A 24,939-nucleotide genomic window follows, 5' to 3' on the forward strand; every position below is an offset into this window, starting at 1 on the left:
ACACATACACGCCTGCTTCTTGCATTCGCTCGGGTTTTTGGCGGAGATGGCGAACGAGCGTCTCCCTCTCCGACGGAGGGATTCGCTGCCTGGAAAAGAGGACGCGCAGACGCCGGAGGTCGAGGTGGTTAAGGTCTCCGCGGCGGGAGGCGGCGGAGACGATGGCGGCAGTGGAGGGGAGTCGGAGGCGTTGGTGGTGGCGGAGCTCTCCGATCACCAGCTTCGGGAGAAGATCCAGCGGTTGGCGGGTCATCTCTCCTCCGGAATGCCGGGCCGGTTGCCGGACAAGGGCGTGAAGCTCCGCGCCCACCTTCGGCAGCTCCAGGACGAGCTTGACCGCCGGAAGCTCGCGCCGCGCCGCAAGGTATACGATTGGTTGATGGGTAGGTGGGAGAGATTGGAGATTGAGCGTTTGGTTGTGTGGGATTCGGAGTTGGGGTTTTGGGTTTGGATCGGTTTTGAGGGAAGGGAGGGGACGGATGGAGATGGGGATCCAGAACGAGGTGGATGATGCTTACATGAAGAGGGAAAGGAAGCTTTTGTGCTCCAGGGAATGAAGAGGATAGATGACGGCTGGTGGGTTTCAGGAGTGATAGGAAGAGAAGCCACCGAGGGAAGAAGGGTTTCGGAATGGAGATTCTTGAGAAAAAGGGGTTTTTAATTAAAAAATCTGATAAACTGGAACAGAGTGGAGAATGAGAGAGGACGGGGGAATGAGAGATGAATCCTAAATGAAATTGGTGCAAAGAAAGGAAAACAATACAGGACAATGAGAAAACGAGAAGATAACGAGAAAGACAATCCGAGTGAGGGATTCTTGAGAAAAAAGCAAGATCCTACTTGAGTAAGACAAAGTCCTTCAAGCAATTTGTGCGAATGTGAGAAAAAATAGCGTAAAATGAGAAAGTTAGAAGATAGAGAGAAAGAAAACCTGCTTGAGTGATTCTTGCAAATAAATCTCCTTAGTTGGCATAAGATAGTGAGATTGTTACTTGAGAGGCTGAGAAACTAAGATAAAATAGAAGCTTGCTGCATAATTCTATTTTAAGAAAAGAGTTGCTATATAGACCAGCAAATTTCATGTTTAATGCGTTACCTTTTTTTAGCTTACTAATTTCTTGAACATAATGCTGAAAATTTCTTCCTCTGCTTCACTTTTTTGAGGATGTTGGAGAACATGACGCTGCTGCACAATCAAGAACCACAAAATCATCTGGTGCGCTTCAAACTTTTCCCACATACTTTTAAAATCATTAATGACCATTAATTTAAAAAATAGCATTCATTTTTGTTTATTCCATGTTGACTGGAGTAGCATATCCTATTTATCTTTGTGTATTTGTCTGGATATGCCTTAAATTATTATTTCTTCTAGGAATTGTAGTATCCCTAGTACTTGTTGAATTCGTATTGATTCTTGATTCATAAATAATGTACAATTATGGAATCGGAAAATTAATGCCAATTGCATTATCAATGCAAATTTATTATTATATACTCAATATTTTAAAATGTTGTTTGTATAAAATGCATCGTTGTACAATATGCTGTTTAAGGTTTTCTTAGGTTGGTTAGGACTTCCCTTGTATGAGAACTTCTGATGATTTTACTAATGAGTTCATTCTGGAAAAAAAAATGACAATGCACACTCTCTGGAGTTCCGACAGGTTAGAATTCTATGACACTGTCAAAGAAATTTGATACAACTCTAGTTTGTGGGGAGTGATATTGAAATGTTTGGACCTTGACAGGCATGGAGAAAGAAGTGTCAGAGTTGGAGGAGAATTTGGAGACTAATAAGTTAAATGGCTATGCTTGATTTAAGTGAACATAGTGTAATGTGCTAGATGAATTTTCTTTGTTATCATAAAATGTGGGAGGTAATTCTGGAGATGCTCTGGTTACACAAAATCTTCTTGCTCCTATATTTTATTTGTTAAATTGTTAAGTGCAACAAATTTCCAGTCTCCATTCATATCGAGGAAGTGGAGTGCATTTTGATTCTATGACAACAAGTTTGCTAATAGGATTTACATGACTTTCTTGTTTGTCTGTGTAACTAGATCAAGAAAGGTGCTCGGACGGTTGATCTTTACCGCCAAGATCAACTATTAGTGTATTCAAGCTAGAAATAGAAGTAACTTTTAGGGTTTTATTCATAAAATGGGTTAAGCAAAAGCTAGTGTTATGTTCAACAAGGAGGTGCTACCCATGTATCTTATGACAATGGAGTTCTACCCAAGCTTGGTTTATGTGAACTTAAAACTACATTAGGACAATATTTTTTAAATCTTCATTGAAGATAATCACAGAGATTTTCTGATTTTGGGATGGTTTATGGGGATATTCTCTCCACCCATCTTTTTATGCTGGTGGCTAGGAGTTTAGTCACATACGTGGCGGAGCACAAACAGTGGTTCTGTCAGGTTTATCTTTTCATTCATGCTTAGAGATGAAGATGGCTTGCAAAGATCCAAATTTGGTCCACACATGACTTGAGCTAGACTCGGCCCATACGAAAGTTTAGACTCATGGGTTTGTCTTTGGTACCAATCTAAGACTGGTACTCCATTTAGGTTAGGTTATAAATCATGCCTAAATGGACACACTATAATAGATTTGAACGGACCAACCAGGCTTGATGAAAAATAACTATAACTACAACCAATCTAGATTTAGCCCTCTTAATTGAGATTGACCTGGAAATGACACAAACAGAGACTTGATTGTAATCTGACTCAACACACCAATTGCATGGTTCGGATGGGGGCTTAAGTCTTAGATGTGAAGCCAACTCATGCCAGATCTGATCTAAGCTAGATGTAGACCCACTTGACCCAACTGCAACCCTAATTGGGGGTCTAAACTTGGCAACTTAGTTGTGGATCGTCGGGCAATTGCAAACTAGTATTAAATTCTACAATAAAATCAGAGAATTGCCTTTGCTCCACTGTCAATAATTACTATTTCTTATAATTAATTCCTTAGAGAAGATGACAATGCTGTGGGAGATGTATGATAAAAATATCATTGTTGTACATCATAAGGAACTCAGGATGTTGATAAACGAAAGAAACCAAATTACCTTCTAACCTATGAAGTGCTTTGGTGACTATGACTAGGGTTACAAATTAGCAGAGCTAAGCCAACTACTAAGCTGCTCAGGCATGGCTTGTTACATGAAAGGATAGCTGAGCCCTAGTAGAGTTTAACAAAACATTTTGAAGCTCAGCCTTATTTTTGAATTGGACTTGGTTTGAAAGAGATTGGTATCCAGCTGAGCCAAGCTGGACTTAGCTATATTTATTTTTACAAGGCTAAAGTGTTTGTGCTTGGCATTTTTTTGGTTGTTAGCTTCTAAGCTGGGTTCATTTCCTAGATGAATGAGATGATTTTGAATGAGCCTCTTGTCGAGCTGAGCCCAAGCTGTTCATGAATGACTAAATTTGTTTGCAGCCTATGTATGTCGATGTCCAGAAACAACCTCTTGTATCAAGGGATATGGATTAATATGTGAAAAGGATTCAAAGGGAACTTGTATTAATGGGCTGGACATTATTGGATAATAAATGAGGAAATGGTATTGCTATATGAATTGACAAGGCTTCATGGTCATTGCTTTAAAACAGAAGCAAACTTATTTTAAAGTTGATTTCCTCTCTGGTTTAACTAAAAAAAGGGATGAAATGAGGAGGAAGCAGGGAGAAGGGGGAAGAAAAAACCTAAAAGATGGTGGTGTTTCCTGCTTCATGACTGATGCTATGTGCTTTCAAGTCGCTGTCTTCATGGCCATTAAAATGCAATCCAAGGGTGAAGGCTGATATTAGGAAACTCTCTTTTCTGTATTATCTAGACTAAAAAGAAGTTGTGTTAATGAAAATCTTGTTATGTATTTGCTAATGTGTTTTATATTGGATTGACTTCCTGCAAAACACAATGCATTTTTTGTTGCATTTATCAATGTATCTTCAATTTGTCATGTTGTTTGCTTTTTGACTGAATTGCCATTTTCTTGTACATGTCATTTTCACATGCTCTCAAGTGTTGCTTTTGTCCTTTATCAAATTAATGCTGACTTCGTCATCATATGACTTCAAATCCATGTTATGTGGACTTGGTTAATCGTTTCTGGTGAACACAGTGCTGCCTAGATGCAGCACATGTGTTGAGTTTCTATATGTCCTGAAGAATTTGTATGGCAACCTCAAAAAACTCAAACATGAGGAGATGACCATGTATTAAATAACTAAATAAATAATTCTAAATAAGTGAACTAAAGAAGGCAAAATAAACTTTCAGCTCTAGTGTATTGTGTTAGCAGGTATGATTGCATATTTATAGAAAAACGTAAATAGCTGGTAAAGATACACCACTGCCTTGACTATTGGCAATAGGTTTCTTCTTTGATAATGTTTTCTGAACAGGGAAACTGTTATTTTTCAACTTTCACCTGATAATATTGATATCGATCATATCTTTTGCTTTATAAACCAAATTGCTGTGATCTCTTACTCTCAGGTAAGACTAAAGAATCCAATGAAAGTCTTGAAATATCTGTATCACATTCACAACCCTCGTCTGCACTCCAATTTCTCCACAAGTTACAGAGCAAGGTAAAAGTTTATCTTTGCTTAAAGTATGAATATTTCCAGCTTGGCTGGTGAAGGCATTTTCACTTCCTTTTCTTCAGGCAGATGCTACGTCTAACAAGGACTTGAGGGATATTACTCTGAACAAGTGCAAAAGTTCAAGTGAAAGCGAATGCCAAATGCATGAGAGAAGACAGCCAAAAGAGATATCATCACAACCAGCTAGAATGTCTACCAGAGAATCACCTTTCCCATCTTCTACCACCATTGCCAACAAAGATGAACAAAGAGCTCCTAATGGTGATCTCCAGGCTTTTGAATCTTTTAGCACTTCTTCGGCTCATTTGGGAGAAAATTATTCCAGCCCTTCTACTAGAAAGTGAGTTTGTGGTTTCTAGCTGTTATTTAATATTTCTCATTTTCTCATTAATGCTTTTTTTTATCGGCTGTACAAACTTATTCTATGTGATTTCTTGTACCATGGAATGCCGAACCGGACGTGTCAGGGCGTTCTGAGCTGTCCCGGCAGCAAACTAGAATGGTTTGGCTGAGGAAAATGGCACACCAGAGGAGAGAGAGGGAAAGAGAGGAAGAGAGAGAGAGGAGGGGAGCGAGAGACGATACGATGCCGTCGGAGGCCAATGGTGGCCCACTGAGGGCCACGAAGGCCTTCGCAGCTTGGCTCGCCCAATAGGACATTTACTTGAGCGAGAGAGAGGGGGAACCGACCATATCGGAGGGAGGAGCGATCAGTGGATGGGCTGTTGGAGGGCGTCGGGTGGCCACCATGGCCATTGGATGGTAGAAAACGAAAATGAATAGTAAAGCCGGCAATGGATTTGCCGGCTTTATTATTTGAGAATTAAAAAAAAAAAAATCTAAGAAACAGTGAAGCGGGCAATGGATTTGCCGGCTTCATTATAATCGCATTTTTTTTAAAAAAAAATGTGAAATGGTACGATCATCCCTGTTTCATGCGTGCAGCGTCGGAGGCTGCGATTGCACTATCCGACAGCCAGCTGAAGGCCTCTTCGGCGGCTTTCCCACCCTCCTTTTCTTTCCCTCCCCCCTCTCTCTCCATCTCTCTCTCTCTCTCTCTCTCGATCGACGATCGGTAGATGAAGTGGAGCCTTGGAAGCCCTCCAAGCGTGCCAGTGGCCCGCCTGTGGCCATTGGCGGCGTCTCCTCCAGCCGCACTCTCCCTCCCTCCCCCTTTCTTCCTCCCCTTCCCTCCCCCTCCCCTCTTTCTCTTTTTCCCTCCTCCCAATTCGCTTTTTTTCCACTGTGTCGGTTCATGCTGGTCCGGTCCGGTACATATCCGTACCGTCGGCCGGCCGGCATGGGTTCCAGTACCAAGTCTGCAAATCTTGTCTTATACAATAATCAAATATATTCAGATCTCTAGCCTTTTCTACATAATTGTTATCTTCAAATATGTGGGTGAACTGAATGTTGTCCTTTTGGATAAGCTTGTTCCCTATGTTGTCTTACCTAAGTGTTGAAACAAGATGTGTACATTGATTAGGATTTATTGCTCTTTTTCACTCGTTGGTAATGCTGTATGAATTAGATTTTACTAATTTCATACTTCTTTGTTTTTTTCTTTATGTTGATCTAGCAAAAGTGGAAACTTTTGCACATGCTATTCTGTTAAAGCCTCACCTTCCGTAAAACTAGAAAATTTGCAATTTCGAAGGACCAGAAGCAACATTCTCAATTAATTTACTTGAGTTTCAGATGATTATATGAAATTTTGAGATCTCTGTTCCCACAAAAGCGGAATTGCTTGCAAGATAGTAGCTTTAAATTTAACAAGGAACTTATACGGTAGGTGGCATACCTCAGAAGGGGAAAGGGTCTGATTATTCATGGTTAATTTTATCATTGCTTCTTAGGTCATGATCAGTTTTTTTTTTTTTTTTTTGATTGCGTTAGGTCATGATCGGTTATCTTTGTCGTATTTAAGGTTTGGCCTTCTAAGAAAGAGCTTATGTTTTTCTATGTCCATTAGGATGTAACCAGATTATCTGTCACGTTATGTTTTTATGACATTTCATTTTGCATGAAACTTCCTTCTCTGAAATCCTTAACATTGTTTATAGTTCATACAGTTTAGAACCTTTTAAAAAAGTTTTGAATTTTGGGTGGACCATTATCTGCTGTTCTCTCATTAACTGATCTGTTTTCGTGTTGCTGTGATGGCTTGTATAAACTCAAGAAATGCTCAGAAATAGGTGTTAGAGGAAACTTTTGAGTCCCTGATTGAGGATAAAGTAATGACAAATTGATTGAGATTTACTAGAGGGTGAACAATGAGTAGCGACCCAGCTATGAAGGGGCAAAAGTTTCCGCTGAAAATAGGAGGAAACATATAAAAAAATTTATAGGCTGTAGAGGTTTTAAGAAATAACCCTTGATTGGAATTACAAGTCTAACATTAGATAGATGTATAAAACATGTTGATCATGCTTTTGTTTATATTTATTTTCTTTTATTTAGTGAATATACGATTATCAAGGCAATATGATGACCATGGCTTTTTGGATCATGGTGATAGTTTGAGCAGTTATAAATTTTCACATCTTGTTAAGGATCTTCTTTATGAGTATACAATTCTTCTGACCATGATAAGCCCTTCTACTCATTATTAATCTGATACAGAAGGGAGGTTAACATGGAACAAAATGTCTTGTTGAGAACTATAACAATGTTGCATGTCTAAATTTGATGCTCATCGAACATAGAGGTGATCAAACTTTTGTTGGGAAAGGTAGAGATGAATTTGAGATGTGTGAATATGACAAATGGAGGGATCGATACACAAATCAAGACTATTTTAGGGACAAATAGTTAAAAGACTTGAAACCACCCTAACCACCCTCAAGGATGGATCGAATTGTTTGAGGGCTGATCATGGTTATTTCACCATAAGCCAATCTTGGTTCACTCCCAATCCTGTAATATGTTTGTATACCATTGGGAAGTGGTTTAGAGGGTGATTCTCTTTTGTTTTCCACCACTTGTAGGTGGAAACGAGAGGAAGAAAGAGGGGACAAGCTATGACAGGGGCTTCACTTCAAATCGACAAATTTACTATCATATTGCGAGCTAGAAATTCGTTCTAACTAGATAGTTTTCTTCCATGTACCTTTTTTTATTAAAAATTCATCAGTAAGTCGACCAGCAACTCATGACTGATCAAATGAAATTAAGCGGAAGCTTTGTAAAATTGAGTACGAACCTTATCTGATCATCAGGTTCATATGTTAGAGCATGAATCCAAGATCAAGATTAACAAATTTTGGGGTTTTGGTTTGATCACCAGAATACGAAGCAAAATTCATATAAATTCAAAAATAATTAGAGCGATTGGTGTTTGTTCAGGATAATTCTTGAATATGCTGCCAAGGAGGGACCTATTTACTGTCCCACTGGATATGCATGGTCCTCAATAGTGCACCTCTACACCCACTCTTTTCAATATGCATTGATCTTTGGTATTTTGAACCTTCATATTTATATAAATCAAGGTCAGATTTAGTTGATATTTATTTATTTATTTATTAACTCTTGAGGTTATATGTTGCATGAACATAGTTGACAAAATGTTGTTGTCATGTATGTATGTGTGTGTGTGTGTGTGTGTGTATGCTGTTGAATATCCATTTAGTGTCCATTCATGTCTTATTGTGATACTTTTCTGATGTGTTGTCTGATACCCTTTGTAGGAGGAGAATTTCTGAAGCTAGAGATTCATTGAACTTGAAGACAAAAAAGGTGGTTATCATTGTTTTAAGCAGTGGTTCATTCTATTTCAATATTGTTGTTCATGCAGTTATTGTGTGTCAAATTATTTATATTATTCATTGCCAGAATTTATATTTATAATATTAACAAAGGTGTTTTACAGACATTGTTCTGTTATGGTTGTGGTGAGATGCATTTTTCTTTTTGCCTTGCTTCTGGAATATATTGATCTCTATATCTTTTACTCGAAAAAAAAGAATTTATTTCCCTATGGCCTGAATTCTTTCATACTTAAATTGAACATATTTGAACTCTATTTGATTATTTTCATGCTGTAGCTATATCTATAGATTTTTATTGTCTCCTGCAATATCCGAACCCTGCAAGGTTCTATGTTGACGTGATTATATCACTATTTGCTGTGTTTTGATGTACATTTTTTTATGACACTGGTACAAATGTTGTCTTGCCACTTCACATATATGCCAAGTCTCATGGTTGGTTTTGGGCCTGTGACCTATCATTTATCGAGATGTGTGTGATACCGTCCAGGTACTCATGATTGATAATGATCAGTTGACAACTTTATTGGATAGCCGCTATACATACTAATGGCAATGTATGGAGCACTATCAAAAACTGACACTCTAAGCGACTTTATTTGATTTTTTAAGCTCGTGATCTAGTCAATACTTATTTTTTTTTTTCAACTTATTTTTTGAAGATATCTCTGAAGTTTGAAGTCAGTAATTTTTTTCAGGTATATTAGTTCCCATATGCCTTTCATAAACCTTACTTTCTGACCAATACACTTGCTGTCTAGTCTTTGTTCTCCCCTGCAATCTAGTTTGCGGATTGCAGTAATGTTTAGCATGTACATTTGAGGGGTTGGACCTGCACATACCATATCACAGTATCACAAGTCATGACTAATTATGTCCATGTTCAAATGCACAAAGTTCTGCTGAACTTTTTGTTTATGTATGTATAATTACGATAACTATCACCCTTCCTATAACCTTTTTTGGGGATCACAGTAATGTTTAACATGTACATTTGAGGGGTTCAACCTACACATACCATATCACAGTATCACCGGTCACAACCAAATATCTCTATGTTCAAATGCATAAAGCACTGCTGAACTTCTTGTTTATGTATGTATAATTACTATAACTATCACCTTTCCTAAGTCTAACAAACCCACTTGCTATCTAGTCTTTGTTTTCCTCTACACTCCAATTTGGCTATCACAGTAATGTCTAACATGTACATTAAGGGGTTGGACCTACACATATCATATCACAATATCACAGGTTGCAACTAAACATAACCATGTTCAAATGTATCAAGCACCGTTGAACTTTTTATTTGCATAGTTATTTGAGTTTTATTTCCATGTAACCTGCATATCACTATTATAAAGCACTCGCCTCCAACTCCAATGACCAATTACCAAGGAGCTATTTCTTATTGTGGATTGGAAATGCAATCTCCTTTCCATAGAGTTGCACTCATCAGAGTCCTACTAAGGTACAGAACATATGAAGAATGTCACAATCAAAAGGAGTAGCACATTTATCAATTGCAAGCACAATTTTCTTATCACTTTCTTTGCATCGTAATGCGATTGCTTCTGGCAAGAAGTGGTCATGGGGCTGGGAAATCCAACTTTTGTTAAAGTGTATGTGTTTCTACAACTTATGACTTTGCCATCAAGGTAGCTTCACCAGATCGTTGCATCTGTTCCTCAAATGATATTGTGTTTGTGAATGGACCTCTAAATTATCCACTCTAAATTTTGTCCCATCAGTGTATATTCATGGATGTCTATGTAGTGCAGACTTATGATTCTATCAGTGGTGCTACTCCATCTCTTTTGGAAGGAAAAATGCATATGAAGACTAAACACTAAAACAGGCTTTGAGGCAATATTCGGGCAATAAATCAAGTATAGCTGATAGATTTCCTCTGTTTTTCTTTTCTTTTCTTTTCGCTGAATGAATGAATTATTAGCATATAATGGCGATTGTTTTAGGCTTCTAGCTTAGTCGATACAGGTTTTATCGATAGTTTAACTTGGACAAAAGTAGTATTGGTCCATTTACATCTGTGGATTGACTTAGCTGTATGTTGGCCATTAATAGTTCAGCTTTTGCTATGTCTAGAATTATAGTTACTTATAGTTTGATTGTATCATTTTGACATTGTAAGACAGGTTCAGGAGGTGGTCCTCTTGGATGAAGAAATTCAACCTGTACAGCCAATACAAATAGATGACTCTGATAAATGGTGAATCCTTTGTTCTGAGTAGCATCCTGTCTACATATTGTATCTCTCTCTCTCGCTCTCTCTAATGTTCAGTTATCTTTTTGAGATCTGGCTGTTACATTAATGAATGTTGTCGTTTCTCTAGGAAGGAGGCAATAATCTATTATCCTTCAAGGTACATCTTCTCTAGAATTGGAATTGTTTCTGATTAATGGTCTCAATGGCAGCTCCAGATTCTAACTATTTAAAACTATTGTCCTGTACTTTTTGAACAGGGATGATCCTGAGTCTGTTGAGATTGCTTATGCAGACTTAAAATGTCTCGAGCCTGAATCGTATTTATCATCACCCATAATGAACTTTTACATTCAGTAAGTATTATTTAGTTAGCACTTTCAAAATTTTTGGTTGAACTAAACCAACTTGTACAGTTTCACTAAAAGTATGATGAAGTGGAACATGCTTATCTCCTGTCCTATTTTCTACATTCAAACCTTAGAGCTAAAATAATGGCCACCATACATCAAGAGATGTCATAAATCAAAAAATTTTTGGAAATCTTCATATTGCATATCATTATAGTATTTTTTTTTACATAACAAGTTTTTGATAATGTTTTTTTTCTTATGAAATAATATTTTCTCATTTTGCTAAAAGTAAAGAAGGATAAAAAAAGAAAAAAAACCATTTGTTGCAGAAACTGGAGCCACATTGCTGGAACATGGTTTTTTTTGCACGTATAGCCTCCTAAATATATGAAATTGCATGAATACCCATTCAAAGTTGCTATTTACATATATACCCTCATAAAACACTTGTTTTGCATGTATATCCTTCGTTTTCTTTCTTTTTTACATATGTACCTATGCCATCTAACACTATTAAGAAATAAGCAGTTTAAAATTCAAATGACTAAAAAACCCTTGAGGGATAGACATGCGAAATTAATTATTTCTAAGGGTATATATGCAAATAGAAACTTTGCAACAATATTTATGCAATTTTGCATATTTAAGAGAGTATACACTCAAAAAACTCATTAAAAATGAACAAAACTCAGCTGAAACTTGCCAAATCTTTCGTGAGTCGCTTGAATTGAAAAGTCAAAAAAAGAAAAAGAAAAATGGCAAGTCGCGTTGTAAATGTTTCTTTGTTTAAGATCTTAACTCGGTCAAGTTGGAATATTGGATCATCATTTTCATAATGCTATTCTCCCATTTGATTTTGATGTAATTATCATTCTTTAGTCTATAAATGATTATTTTAAGAAGATTAAACAAAATTGAATTTAAATTAATTATAGATCTTTAGATCAATAATATATTTTCTGGTAATTTAGAAATGATGAGTTGTTCATTTATTGCGACAAGAATTTCACAAAGGCATCAGGATTTATTCCATAAAAATTGAGGTCAACATGGATTATGCAGCATGATAATACGGATCTTTTTTGGTCACCCTTCTCAATTCAGAGTGATTGAACCATCTTCACTAGAATTGACTTCTACCATTTGAGCGTGTGCCACAAAGGCTGTTACATTAATCCTGCGACTTATTTAATTTAATTTGAAAGTAGAACATAGGGACCAAATGTACATCCACTTTTGAATTAAACAAGTTGCAGATTAATCTATAAGGCTTTAGGGCACATGCTCAAGTGGCAGAGTCATCTAGTGAAGATAATTTAGTCACTCTTAATTCATGAGGGTGACCAAAAAAGATTCATATTATCATGCTGCATGATCCCATGTTGACATCAGTTCTTGGAATAAATCTAGATGCCTTTATGAATTCTTTCCTCAACAAATTAGCAACAACTCACCATTTATAAAATACTAAAAAATATTTTAATGATCGAAATAGTTAAAATTAATTGAAATTCAGTATACTTTAACTATTTTAAAAATAATGAAGAATATATAGATTTTATAAAGTCATTACTTAACTTTTACTTGATGCCTACTTTAGTAAGTTCTTTCATTATCTTACCTCTGCCATGGATATATTTATGCATGGAACTGTACTGTAGGTTTTGCACATGGACAAGCATGTGTGCATACACAGACATATTTCTGTTTTACTAATGCCTTGTTTTGTAGGTACCTCCAAAGGTTGGTATTGCCGGTAGGTAGACCAGGAGGAGAATACTATTTTTTCAACACATACTTTTATAAGAAACTTGAGGAGGCTCTTTCGTGCAAGGTAAACATTTTTTCCCTCTTCAATCAATACATTGAGGCAATAATGAATCTGTTGCATTTTAGCCAAAGGAATGCAGTAGTAGGAAGTATGATGTATATATATTGATATGTCACGTGATTGCCTGATGGAAGATCTGAATAAAACTGTGAAGGCCCATGGGTTCTTATACCCATTAGTCAGGGAAAGGTTTGAGATCAGACAGTTGGATGTAAACATCCTGATAGCAAGGCACATTGGTTGTTTTCTTGAAGCGGCATACAATTTGAGGGTTTGGTGCTAGACATACTATGTCAATATTATCACGACTCTGACCAGAAGTTCAATTATTATTTTACAGTTTAGGTCCAAGGATTTCAGCTTCTGAATTTTTTTTAAAAAATATAAAATATGCATGTGCCACTCATATTTGACTAGGAAATTGGGCTTTTTTTCCTCAAAAAAGAAATTTGACTTTTTTTGGGTTGTCAGATTCAAACTATACACTACTGTTTCTTGTAGTACACCTCTTTTTACTGGTCAATCAAAGGAAAGTCTTAGTGCTCATGTTTCAATATAATTTAATTTATTTTTGCCATTCAGTTTTGAGGCATTTCTGTTCTCACCTCTTGACTACAATTGTTGGGGACCTGCCTCTTTTTCCAAAAAAAGCCTCTTTTCTAAATCCATTATATTAAAACCTCAGACAATTCATGTTTCATTCCATATCCTCTGGAAAGAGGCAGCCAGTACTTCTGCTTTGGTGGTTTCCTTTGTTCCTTAAGAGTTTGCTGTTAACCAAGTGATTCATATAAAGCAACTTTTAATGCTTAGCTTGATGGTGCATTAAGAATATTAAGACCGAATTCTCATAAGAAATCTTTTACAGAAAATTATTAATTCTCGGAGAAATCATTTGCCTCGCATAGAATCATACTCATGCCTTGTAGATACACTAGGACAGTATTCATTAATAATATTAAAACATTCTTTCTTTTCATATTTTTGGTAATAATCCTATAGCTTGATTCCACAGTTTAAACAATCACAAATTGCTTTTTGTCTGATTTAGTTCTTCAAAGTTTCAAACCTGTATCAAATGGAATTTGGTGCCTCAGTCTTTTTTGCTTTAGTTTTCTGTAGCTGTCCTTAGATTCATTAATGCAAATTATTACTCCTAACCATGTTAGGAAGGTGTTTCTGTTCATGAGGAAGATTAAAACGTTGATTTTTTTCCAACATTTGCAGTAATAATCCTATAGCTAGATTCTGAAGCCTAAAGATTCATAAGTTGTTTGTCTGATTTAGAAATTCTTCATAGTTTTAAATGTGTGCCACTTCGAATTTGGTGCCTTGGTCCTTTTTTTTCTTTAGTTTTCAGTAGCTGTCCTTGTCTTAGTTTATGTAACCCATTACTCCTAGCCTTACATTTTCTGTTTCAATATTATCAAATAATTAAAGCAAATTTAATCATGTATATTTCTAATTTTATATTTTTGTAATTGGTAGGGAGATAGGAATGCATATTTTGTAAAATTGAGGAGGTGGTGGAAAGGTGTAAATATATTTCAAAAGGCTTATGTCTTCTTGCCGATACATGGAGAGTAAGTTCCCTTTTATCTGTATATGTATGATTAGTGGCACATCTTTTTCTATTTTTGTAGAAATTCATATTTTAGAACATGCTGGATTTTTTCATTTTTTTAAATCTAAGGCCAGACATATGAGAATAGATGAGTGTGAAGATTTAGAAAGATTGTCATGAGGCTTCATGAAGAGTTCAAAGGGTGTTTCTCCTAAGTTTTCTGAGCTTTTAAGTATTTGCCCAATTGATGGCATCACAACACAAAACATAACCAACAATTGCAATATGATAAAGAAGACAATACCAGATGGAGTTGGCTAGAGTTTATTGGTATTTGGTTTCCTTCCTATTTATGATATTTTTTTTTATCCCCGTCAATCACTGTGAAAACTTGATTTTTTTTTTTATAAAAAAAATAGAAATTCAATGCCATGACTAAAGGTAGATAGTGATTTCAGTAAAAGATAATCTAATTTCAATGACATTTCCTTAGAGTTCAGGATAACTTCTTTTGTGCGGGACGAGGTGTTTGCCCATTAGAGCTGCCATAATATTATAACTCCTTCCTATATGCAGGAGTAAAATCTAACTTAGGTTGTGGTGAAGATGGCATGCTTCACTGCGAGCCTATTTTCCAATCTATTTTCTTAACACAAGTGATGCCCATAGCAGAAAGTTCAATTTTGCCAAGTCGCCTTCGGCATATAACTCTATCCATATAAATTATGTAGCTTCTCTTGAAAGGTCTCTTAAATTCTAGACTCCACCTTGCAAAATAAGATGCTTGTTCATCTCATCTTTCATTCATGCAATGCACCAAACATGCTGTTGCTCTGCCTGTGCTTATTGTGCGTGTAACAGATGTGAAGCTTCTTGGTTTCTCTCAATTCCTGAATGGAAATTCTCCACTTAGGCTAAATCAGTGGCACATTATGCTTGAGTTTTAGGCTTAATTGGAGTTCTAATTGATGAACCTATATAAACTTGTAATTTATGCAATCGTATGTCAGCATCGTGTCACATCGTACATATGCAGAATGATGCTGAGAAAAAGCATTCTCATTTTCCTGAAACAGTCAGGCTCCATTTTACTGTGCCTATGCCTGGGAAATTTTAAAACTAAAGCCAATTTGACTGCTGCGTATTCAGTGTATTCATATTATCAAACTCCATTTTACCAAGATACTTACAATATGAGTTTATCCTGATCCAAATTTCTGAACCAATCCTTGCCTTATCTGTTGAGCCTTCTTCACAGTTCACATTCTTGCTCTTTGGTGTCCCCAGTTTTTGCTGCCTTTTGAGCACCCACCTATGATTCTCTTAATATTATTCTGTGGCTGCATTTCAATGTCACCCTTTATTTAATCTCATCATGAGCCTTTTGTCAACTACAAGCAGTATGGTCTCTCTTGAGAATGTGAAAAGTTAATGCATAAATAACTAATATAACATAAGTATGGCAAATCAGACAAAGTTGACCCTGATGGCTCATTGCCGGTTACCATACTTTTGTTTTCTCCATAAGAAGTTTCTAGCCAAATGTCTCATGTGCACGTCTTTGACATTGTGATTATACCCAGTCACCCATTCTATATGCCTTTCATCCTCATTATTAATTAGATAAGCTTTGTTGATTGTCTCTCATTAACCTTCCCCTTTGCTTTGAAGTATTCCATCAGTTACCCAATTAGAAGTTTTCTAATTGATTATCCTGGCATAAAGCCACTTCTATTTATCTGAAATTCAAAAAACATATCTAACTTTTTGTTGGTTTTCCTCTCGTTGCTTCAGATATGACATTGAAGATTGATCACATGCAAGTTTTCATTTCTACTTTCCTACTTTGTTATTTCTGTACTAATGTGATGTTTCCTTTGTAGGAACCTTTTTTTTGTATTAATTAATTCTACAGACATGGCCTGACAATTGATTAGAACTGTACCTGGTTTCCTCTCTGACAGAAATATCATTGTTGATATTTCAGCTGACTTCTTTGGTAAACTTCTTGGTTTTCATGTAATCAGTTGGCACTGGAGTTTGGTGATTATTTGTATACCAGCAAAAGAAGATGAATCTGGTCCTATTATTCTTCATTTGGACTCTTTGGGGATTCACAGTAGTTATTCAGTTTTTGATGTCATTGAAAGGTAACATGCCTTAGAAGTTTGCAGTTATTATCATTGTGAACTTCTATTTTGATCTTGTGCACTTTCATATATAAATAATGTACATATATTATCCTATATTCCTATAGATATTTTTTATATGTCTGTATATAATATTTGATTCACTTAAAGATAATGGGCCTTGGAAGTTTGCGGCTATTATCATTGTGATCTTCTATTTTAATGTTTGTCCACTTTCTTATGTACATATAGACATATGTATATACAATATCATTATATGCATATAGTTTTTATATTTTATTGAATTTAACAAGCTTTTTTTTGGTTTCAGTTCTGATTTGCTGCATCTTTATATTAGTGCCCTTCATCCATCAATTCTTTCTTTGGAAGCTAATTTTTGTTTGTAACTTTCATGTTCCATGTGTGAATTGATTGATGCACTTCCCAAGTTCCAGTATCTCAAAATGCATAGCAAGATAGAGAGACATTCTCGAAGAGAAAGGTGGAATAATCAATTCTTAAAAATATCAAAAGCAGTTAACTCAGTAGCTGCTTTCCAGTACATGTTTCTTTAGAAGCTTGATGAAAAGCTACCTTGACTCCAATGTTTGCCATCTCAGTATTGGACCTCATACAAGTGCCATGCTGGTACAATGCCGGCACGTCTGGTATGGTGGTTGGTTTGGTGTACCGGAACTCCATATGCCCTCTATACCTAGTCTTGGTTCAGTACTGGTACAGTATGGTATATGCTCGGTACTGTGAACCTTGCTGATTGCCATCAAGTAGTACTGGTGCATTTCAATTTATAAACATCAATCATCTCATCCTTCTAGTGGTTATATATTCAAACAATCTCATCTGACCTGTTTGATGTGAAAATTACTCAATCAATTCCATTCATTGGCCCAACATAGGATATTAACCTAAATTTTCAACAAAATGGAGTAAAAATATTTAACATCAAAACCAGATTCTAGCACTCCCATTAGACCCTAACAATTGATGAATACATGCATGCATGTAAATGCATGTAACTTGAAAGTCACTTTATCTTCTTGCCAGTGTTACCAACCTGTATTTTCTAGCCATGTTGTCCTTCATTATCCAACTCGACCAATTGAGGCCACAAGTTTAGCATATAAATATTGATCATGTGAGTTCTTTTTAACAAAAAAGTGAAAAAATTTGCATTATATGGACGTAAATGAATCACTTCGCTTGACTTTTCTTGACTCAAATGATTACCCTGTTTGGTTAGGTCAAACGGTCTTTTGAAGACTGATATGTGGTTGCCTTATGACTTTGAGGCTACCAATATAATTTAGGTTCAGCTATAATACAAAAAGTTGGTCTTTTCAGCAGAGTTTGCATATAACGTTGCCAAGTGTACATAGGGGTTGCATATAAGGTTGCCAAGTGTACATAGCAAAAATTGCCAAGTGTACATAGTGAAAGCCTGCATCTATTCAGCAAGAAATCCTTACAATAAAGCCATCTATTGATCTTTTTTTAGAAAATTTCAGTTTCCTTCATCTCCTATGCTGCATAGATTGAAGAGATACATATTTAGAGTAATAAATAGAATTTTGATTGAAATAACTGAGAGAGATACGGGAATAAAATCAAATTCCACATGTGACTGTTTCAAGAAAATTAAGAAGCTCCAAAAACCTTCATCTTCTATGCTGCATAGATTGAAGAGATATCTGTGATTTCGGCAATCAGATTGTTATAACATCACAGGGCAAGTATGTGACATTTATGAATAGCTATATGTTACCAAGCAATAAGAAATTTTACATGTCCTTTGCTTTGATCGCTCACATATCTAGGATACACATTAATCAACCTTAATCAATACTGGCAGAAGATGGAAAAAATCTTACCTGATAATTTAGGATTGGTTTTATGGATTAAAATGTAATTATAGCTTAATAAGTTTTAGAGTGTTAATTATTTTGTTCTGTTAAAACATCGGTCTCTGAAATGATTGTTAACACTCTCATTATGCCATGATAATCTATATATATAATATAAAAATTGGTCTTTTCAGTAGGGATTCCATATAGCATTGCCAAGTGTACATTAGCAAACATTGCCAAGTGTTTGTAGTAAAAGCCTTCCATCTATTGAGCAAAAATTCTTAAGACAAAGTTGCCTATTAATCTTTTCTTAGAAAATTCCACAAGTGAGTATTTCAGGAAATTAAAAAGCTCCAAATACATTCGTGTTCTGTGCCATGTAGATTGAAGAGATGTCTATTTAGAGCGATAAATAAACCTTGATTGAAAGCCTTCTAAAAATTTTTAAAAGCCTGCCATCTATTCAACAAAAAATCCTTAAGGTAAAGCCATCTATTAGTCAGCATGTAAGTGTTTCAGGAAAATTAAGAAATGCCAAATACCTTGGTCTCTTATGCCACATGGATTTTTGAAGAGATATCTTTTTATTACTCTAAATATTTATTTGGAGTAATAAATAGACTCTTGATATTGATGACAAAAAAGAATATTTAAGGAAGTGGAATATAAAAAGGCTACTATAGTTATGGGAAGGCTTCTACAGTTCTACCTCTTCAAAATCCACATAGCCAGCAAGCACTATGATATGTAAATATCCGTACATATTTACATTTCCAAATTTCTTTCTTTATTTTTAGTAAGGCATGCATAGAGTACATTATAAGCTTGTGATACCATGTTATTTTGGGGTAAGTGGTGGTGAGAGGGCTAGCTAGAAATTGCATCTCCCTTGAAGCAAAAGCAAAGCAACAGATGAGATGATGGTTGAGAGAAAACGTACTGTCTGTAAAGCAGAACAACAACAGCAGAGAAAGGATCTCTACAATGAGCAAGTGATGTGACCTGGTATATGATACATGCACTCATTATTAATTTATGGGACTGAGTAATATGGACAAACACGATAGTGATCACCTTTTCATTTGGTGGTCTACTTGAGTAAATTTTTGGCCCACAAATTTATTTGCGGTGCTCACAATTTATTTCTGGGAAAAGAATATACAAAAGACTCTTTTCTGGTATTCGCTTTTATCTTATTTGTCTATTTTCTTTGTGGGATGAATTGGGTTGGGCATTGAATCTATTTGATCTATTGGACGTGGATGCAAATGGAGTATTGCTGATATATGTATGTCTGCATCTATCATCTTGATCACATGGATTTGATGCAGAGCTGGAATTTAAGATTTAGATTCTGTTCTGGCTATTAGGGAAGAGTTCCATGGATTGTCACTAAGCTCTATTAGTTGCTTTGCTATTATCTATATTTTTGCCTTTTTTGCTAATTTATTTGTTGGAGTATGTGGGAGTTTTCCTTTGGAGAAAATTTAAAGTGTTGTTTTAGTTACTACCACAATTTTATTTTGTTCTATAATTGTTTTGGTATTTCAAAATCATTATATTTGAATGATTATGTGAAAAAGTTGCATATAAAATTTTACATATTTTTCAGGTTTATGATTGTACCACACCCATATTTATGAGTTTGTATTTGATACTATAATTACTCATATCCATGACTATGAAAGCATTAATTAATGATACGTGCAATGTGTAACTAATCATGAAAATGTCATTACACTAATTATTTATAATAAAAAAAACATTTCTTTTGCAACTCCATCAAAACTTATCAACACTCTCAAACAAGGATTGCTGACTCGAAATCGGGCATCGTGCTGATCGATCGGTGGTACAAGTTGGTATGCCCTCATACCGGACTATATCGGACCCCAACCGACATGGAAACGGAGGATGAACCGAGGAGGAAAAGAGAGAGAAAGAGAGGGGGGAGGGAGGAAAGGAGTGAAAGGGCAGTGGAGATGCCTGCAATGGCCATCGGAGGGCCACGGAGGCTGCCAAGGCCTCCTGGGCTTTCTGGTCCTCTATAAGAAAAATTGAGAAGAGAGAGAGAGAGATAGAGAGAGAGGAGAAGGCAAGGAAGAGGAGGGAGGGGAAGGCCGTTGGGCAGCCCAAAGCCCCCCATGGCTGGCTTCACTGTTTCGTCATATTTTTTTTTAAAAAAATCCGAGAACCTCTGTTTCGAACTTGCAGCAGCCATGGGGGGTTTTGGGCTGTCCGGTGGCCACAATTGCCACCGACGGCCTTCCCGTTGCCTTCCCTTCCCTCTTCTCTCCTCTTCTCTCTATATCTCTCTCTCTTCATTGTGGCCATCGGACGGCCTTCCTGTTGCCTTCCCTTCCTTCTTCTCTCCTCTTCTCTCTATATCTCTCTCTCTTCCCAGTTTCTCATTTTTTCTTACGGAGGACTGCGGAGATCTGGAGTCTTGGTGGCCCTTCGGTGGCCTCGGCAAGCCATCGCTGGCCTTCGCCTCTCCTTCCCTTCCTCTCTCTCTCTCTCTCTCTCTCTCTCTCTTTCCTTCCCCCTTGCTTCGTTTTTGCCGGCGTTCTGAATCAGACTTCCAAACCACACGGGTTAACCGCTGGTCTGGAGTGGCGTGCCCCGAACTGCCTAGTTTGAGCTGGTTCGGCGAACCATGCCCACAAACTTTGTATATGCATGCCAAATTCTATGCAATGCACCACTAGTAATAGTATTATTTTTATGTCTTGTGCATCATGCATGTGCACTTTGCCGGTAATATATGAAGAACATCTAGCATTTTCTTGATGTCTCAGAATGGAGGTCTTCTTTTCATATTATTGTAATACACAAGATTCTTAATTTATTGACGTAGTTGAATGAAACTATATCCATGGGGACTACCGTGCTTGACATGTTTGTCATTGCTGTGCTATTCTATGTTCAGAAAACATGCTATAGAGGAAAACATTTTCTTAAGTTTGATCAGTTTATGCTGTCAACTACATGTTTTCACGTTCTTGTTTTTATATTCATAATGTATTATATCCTTTTTTCTTGTTTACAGTAAAGTGAATGTTTTCAAACCTTCTAAACAAACCTTAGTTGGGAATCATTTTTTTTTTTTTTATTGTAGATATCTAAAAGAAGAATGGAACTACATAAATCAAAATGCTCCTCCTCCAGATGTTCCAATTTCAGAAAGGATATGGAAACATCTTCCCCGAAGGATTGAGAAGAAAAAAATTGATGTAAGTCTCTACACTAATCCATTCATGTATTTATCAGTAGCCACTATAAAATGATCTGAGCTGCTTTCTGACAATGATTTGTCAACGAATTTACTTTTTGAGGGAACACATAAATCATCATCTAGGTGGGAAAATAGCTTCAGCAGTTGCTTCCAAATACTAGGCTGAATGTATTTTACAAGGTTGCTATAAGATGGATGTCCTTTCTCAAAGTTATAGCAGAGCTGATTGTTTTTGGTTCTATCCTGAGAAGTGGCATTGCCCTTATAGGGTCCCTGAACACCTTATATTGATGAGCTGTGATAAGTTGACAAGATTGTAAATATTATACATTGATTTAGATAGGAGGGGAGAAAAAAATAAGCCATCAGATCTTTCTTGACCAGAGAGAATGTGGAGAAGGCAAAAAGTTTTTGCATCAGCAGCTACAAGTTAACTTTAACATATAATTTCAGGTCCAAGATTTTAAATGTGAAAGTGCCATGGCTGGTCGAAATTAATCATATCGCATTTGGGCTTAACCTTGCAGCATTGCTTAGGGCCACGATTACGAACTTTAGCTAGCTCAAATATCTGCAGTGCTTGCATGTCAGTATGTAAATATTTACCATTACCTTGAAGGCTAGAACCCTGTTTTGTCCATTGTGGTTCCTCCTTAATTTAACAGTTCTCATCTTTTCTGCAATCAGCTCTCCTTCCCTGCCTATTTCAACTGGCCTAAGCATACAAGTGTTACATGACACATGCACATTTTGATGCAATTTTGCAACTCTCTGTTGGATATCTGGAGGACTAGGTACTGATATGTGCTGCCACCTGCATCTGAAAAGCTTTTGTTGTCCATACGAGACATACAAGCTACCACACGGTAACAAAAGAGCCATATACAATCTGTCCAGGGTTGGCTTTCATTTTATGCTTGGCCACTTGTGACCTGCTGTTAATTGTATATGAACTCTATATGCTTTTTCCTCTGAGCCTTTGGCCAACTTAGGCAGAGCTACCCGGTCATGGACAAAATAAGGCTACATATCATTAACCATATGAAAAAGTTGGAATACTTTTACTGCTAGAATGGTTTGATTATCAGGTTATGGTGTGGTTAATTGATACATTTATCCATAAGCTAATCGACATTATATTTCTTTGTACTTGGTTGTGTACTGTAGTCTGACTGTGAGCATGCTTGTGAAATTGAAAGTTACCTAATCTCATCAGTTTTGTAAAGTTTTTCCTCCTTCCATAGGTGATTAGAAGTGCAAATGCAATCACATTTCATCATGCTTTTCTCTAAAGCAGTGATGAAATTTACTACCCTGGTGATACACTACTTACAAGTGATAGTACCTGCCTTCTCCCACCAGGTTCCTCAGCAGAACAATGAGTATGATTGTGGCCTATTTGTACTTTACTTCATGGAGCGATTTATTGAAGAGGCTCCTGAAAGGCTAAGAAAGAAAGATCTAGCCATGGTTAGGCAACCACAATTCATAGAGCTTTTCAATTTTAGTGTTATGTTTCTTCAATCATTTCATTTACTGACCCTTTGTTTTATAGTTTGGTCGCAAGTGGTTTCAACCTGAAGATGCTTCTGGCTTGAGAAAGCGAATACGGGATCTGCTTCTTGAATTATTTGAGAATGCTGAGATGGAGAATGGCAGAATAGAACCAACACATCCTCTGGCATCTGCGCTGCAGTCTAAAGATGACTGACAGCAATGCTTTGAACCTTGGGCATGCTTGGACGCACAATTAATGGATCTGAAGATAATCTTGAGTAGGATTTGGGGCAAGGTTAATGTACAGAAATGGTCAAGGTCCATGGGCTTGCCAATCCAAAGATCTAAGCCAATGTACTCTCCCTTCTGCCAATGTCTTCTCACTGTGCTCCCACATTGTTGGAAGAAAAGTAGGCAGGACAATTTTGCTCTTGGATAATGTTAATCATTCAGTTGAGCAAGAATCGCTGCATGAGTCCATTGTGGACAAGCTATTTACTTGGTACCAGCCCAGGTATCGGGGGCTGGTTCACGCTTAGAGAGGAAATGATGTGAAAATGAAACCTAGCAAAACAAATTCTCATTGGTGACTCAGTTTGCTGATGATTGTGTTATAATAGAACAGAGTGAAGCTGCAGCATAACCATGGCTGGCAGCCACTGCCAATGTCTTCTCACTGTGCTCCCACCTTGTTGGAAGAAAAGTGGACATGGCAATTTTGCTCTTGGATAATGTTAAATCATTCAGCTGAGTAAGACTTGCTGCATGAGTCCATTGTGGACAAACTAGCTACTTTGTGTAAGCCCAGGTGTATTGGGGCTGGTTAAAGCTTAGAGAGGAAATGAGGTGACAATGTTTTATGAAAGCTAGCAAAACAAATTCTCATTGGTGACTCAATTTGCTCATGATCGTGTTGTAATAGAACAGAGCGAAGCTGCAGCATAAACATGGCTGGCAGCCACTGCTGAGCAAGTCGAGCAACTTGCTAGCATAGCCTTTTCATTCATTTGATAGGCTTGGCTGGGATGGTCTTTTGGCTCCTCTTCTGACCAGGCATAGTTTGTAAAGTGAAAATTTTGATGGAAAAATGTACAGTCCATGTATATGCAATATTTAAAACTGATATAGCTGCACATAAAATCCTACCATTGATCTGTTTCTTTTTTCTTAGTTGAGTTGTCTCGTTTAGGCATTTGTACACATGCTAATTTCCATGTTCGGCTATGGTGGGAGGGAGTGCATGTGTTTGAATGGTGAAATGTGAATTGAAGCTCCATTATTTATTTAATTTCTAGAAGTCTTTAACTCAAAAGCTTTATATGATGTACATTCAGATGGGGACTGGTTACTTCTTAATAGTATCTGTAGCATGAGTACCGGGGTAAAATTGTCTTATGTCTTGGAACCTACACTTCTGGCGACTGGATGGCGTCGGAGTTAATGTCAGATCTCTAGCATTGAGTCAGTTTTCTACAGCTAAACTGAGAAAAAGAGCATTGTTGGAAGAAAACACTTGATGGGATTCATCTCTATGCGAAACCACGAGATAGCTTCAGCCGCCCTCTGGCAATTTACAGAATTTTCTTTTCTTTTTTTTTAGTGCAATTTCCAGGATATTGAAGATCAAGTATTTTGGGCAGGTTCTATGATTGTTATTTTCTTGTTGCAATTATTGCTGCGAAAATATCACTCCTTCTGGACAAGAAACTGGTGTACCTTTTGTAGCTTCCCCTTATATTTGGAAGATTGTGTGGTTTCACGGAGGCTGGTATACTCTTCATTTGAAAGGGTTCTAATTCACCAGTGGTAAAACAATAGTTCATCTGAACAGGATTCTAATTCA

The 24,939-nt window shown here is 36.7% G+C and overlaps 1 protein-coding gene across 4 annotated transcripts; it reads left to right on the forward strand.

Moving 5' to 3' along the window:
• LOC105056304 (uncharacterized) lies at positions 1 to 24,408 on the forward strand. Of its 4 annotated transcripts, none has more exons than XR_003802372.2 (14): positions 1 to 364; positions 1,165 to 1,216; positions 4,519 to 4,613; positions 4,691 to 4,968; positions 8,318 to 8,366; positions 10,555 to 10,628; positions 10,753 to 10,782; positions 10,883 to 10,978; positions 12,707 to 12,809; positions 14,295 to 14,389; positions 16,398 to 16,520; positions 21,483 to 21,597; positions 22,826 to 23,069; positions 23,155 to 23,270. XR_003802372.2 is itself a non-coding variant. In XM_073247660.1 (14 exons), exons 1-14 carry the CDS (start codon positions 47 to 49, stop codon positions 23,308 to 23,310), a joined length of 1,692 nt encoding a protein of 563 aa, XP_073103761.1. In that variant the 5' UTR covers positions 1 to 46; the 3' UTR covers positions 23,311 to 24,408. The 4 variants fall into 4 exon arrangements, 2 of the variants coding, with proteins under 2 accessions (XP_073103761.1, XP_010936753.1); XR_002165917.3 differs by having other exon boundaries at positions 22,844 to 23,069; XM_073247660.1 differs by having other exon boundaries at positions 22,962 to 23,069; positions 23,155 to 24,408.
• Positions 24,409 to 24,939: the final 531 nt, after the last annotated feature.

Source organism: Elaeis guineensis, chromosome 13, assembly GCF_000442705.2.
Source record: "Elaeis guineensis isolate ETL-2024a chromosome 13, EG11, whole genome shotgun sequence".
Taxonomy (NCBI): Eukaryota; Viridiplantae; Streptophyta; class Magnoliopsida; order Arecales; family Arecaceae; genus Elaeis; species Elaeis guineensis.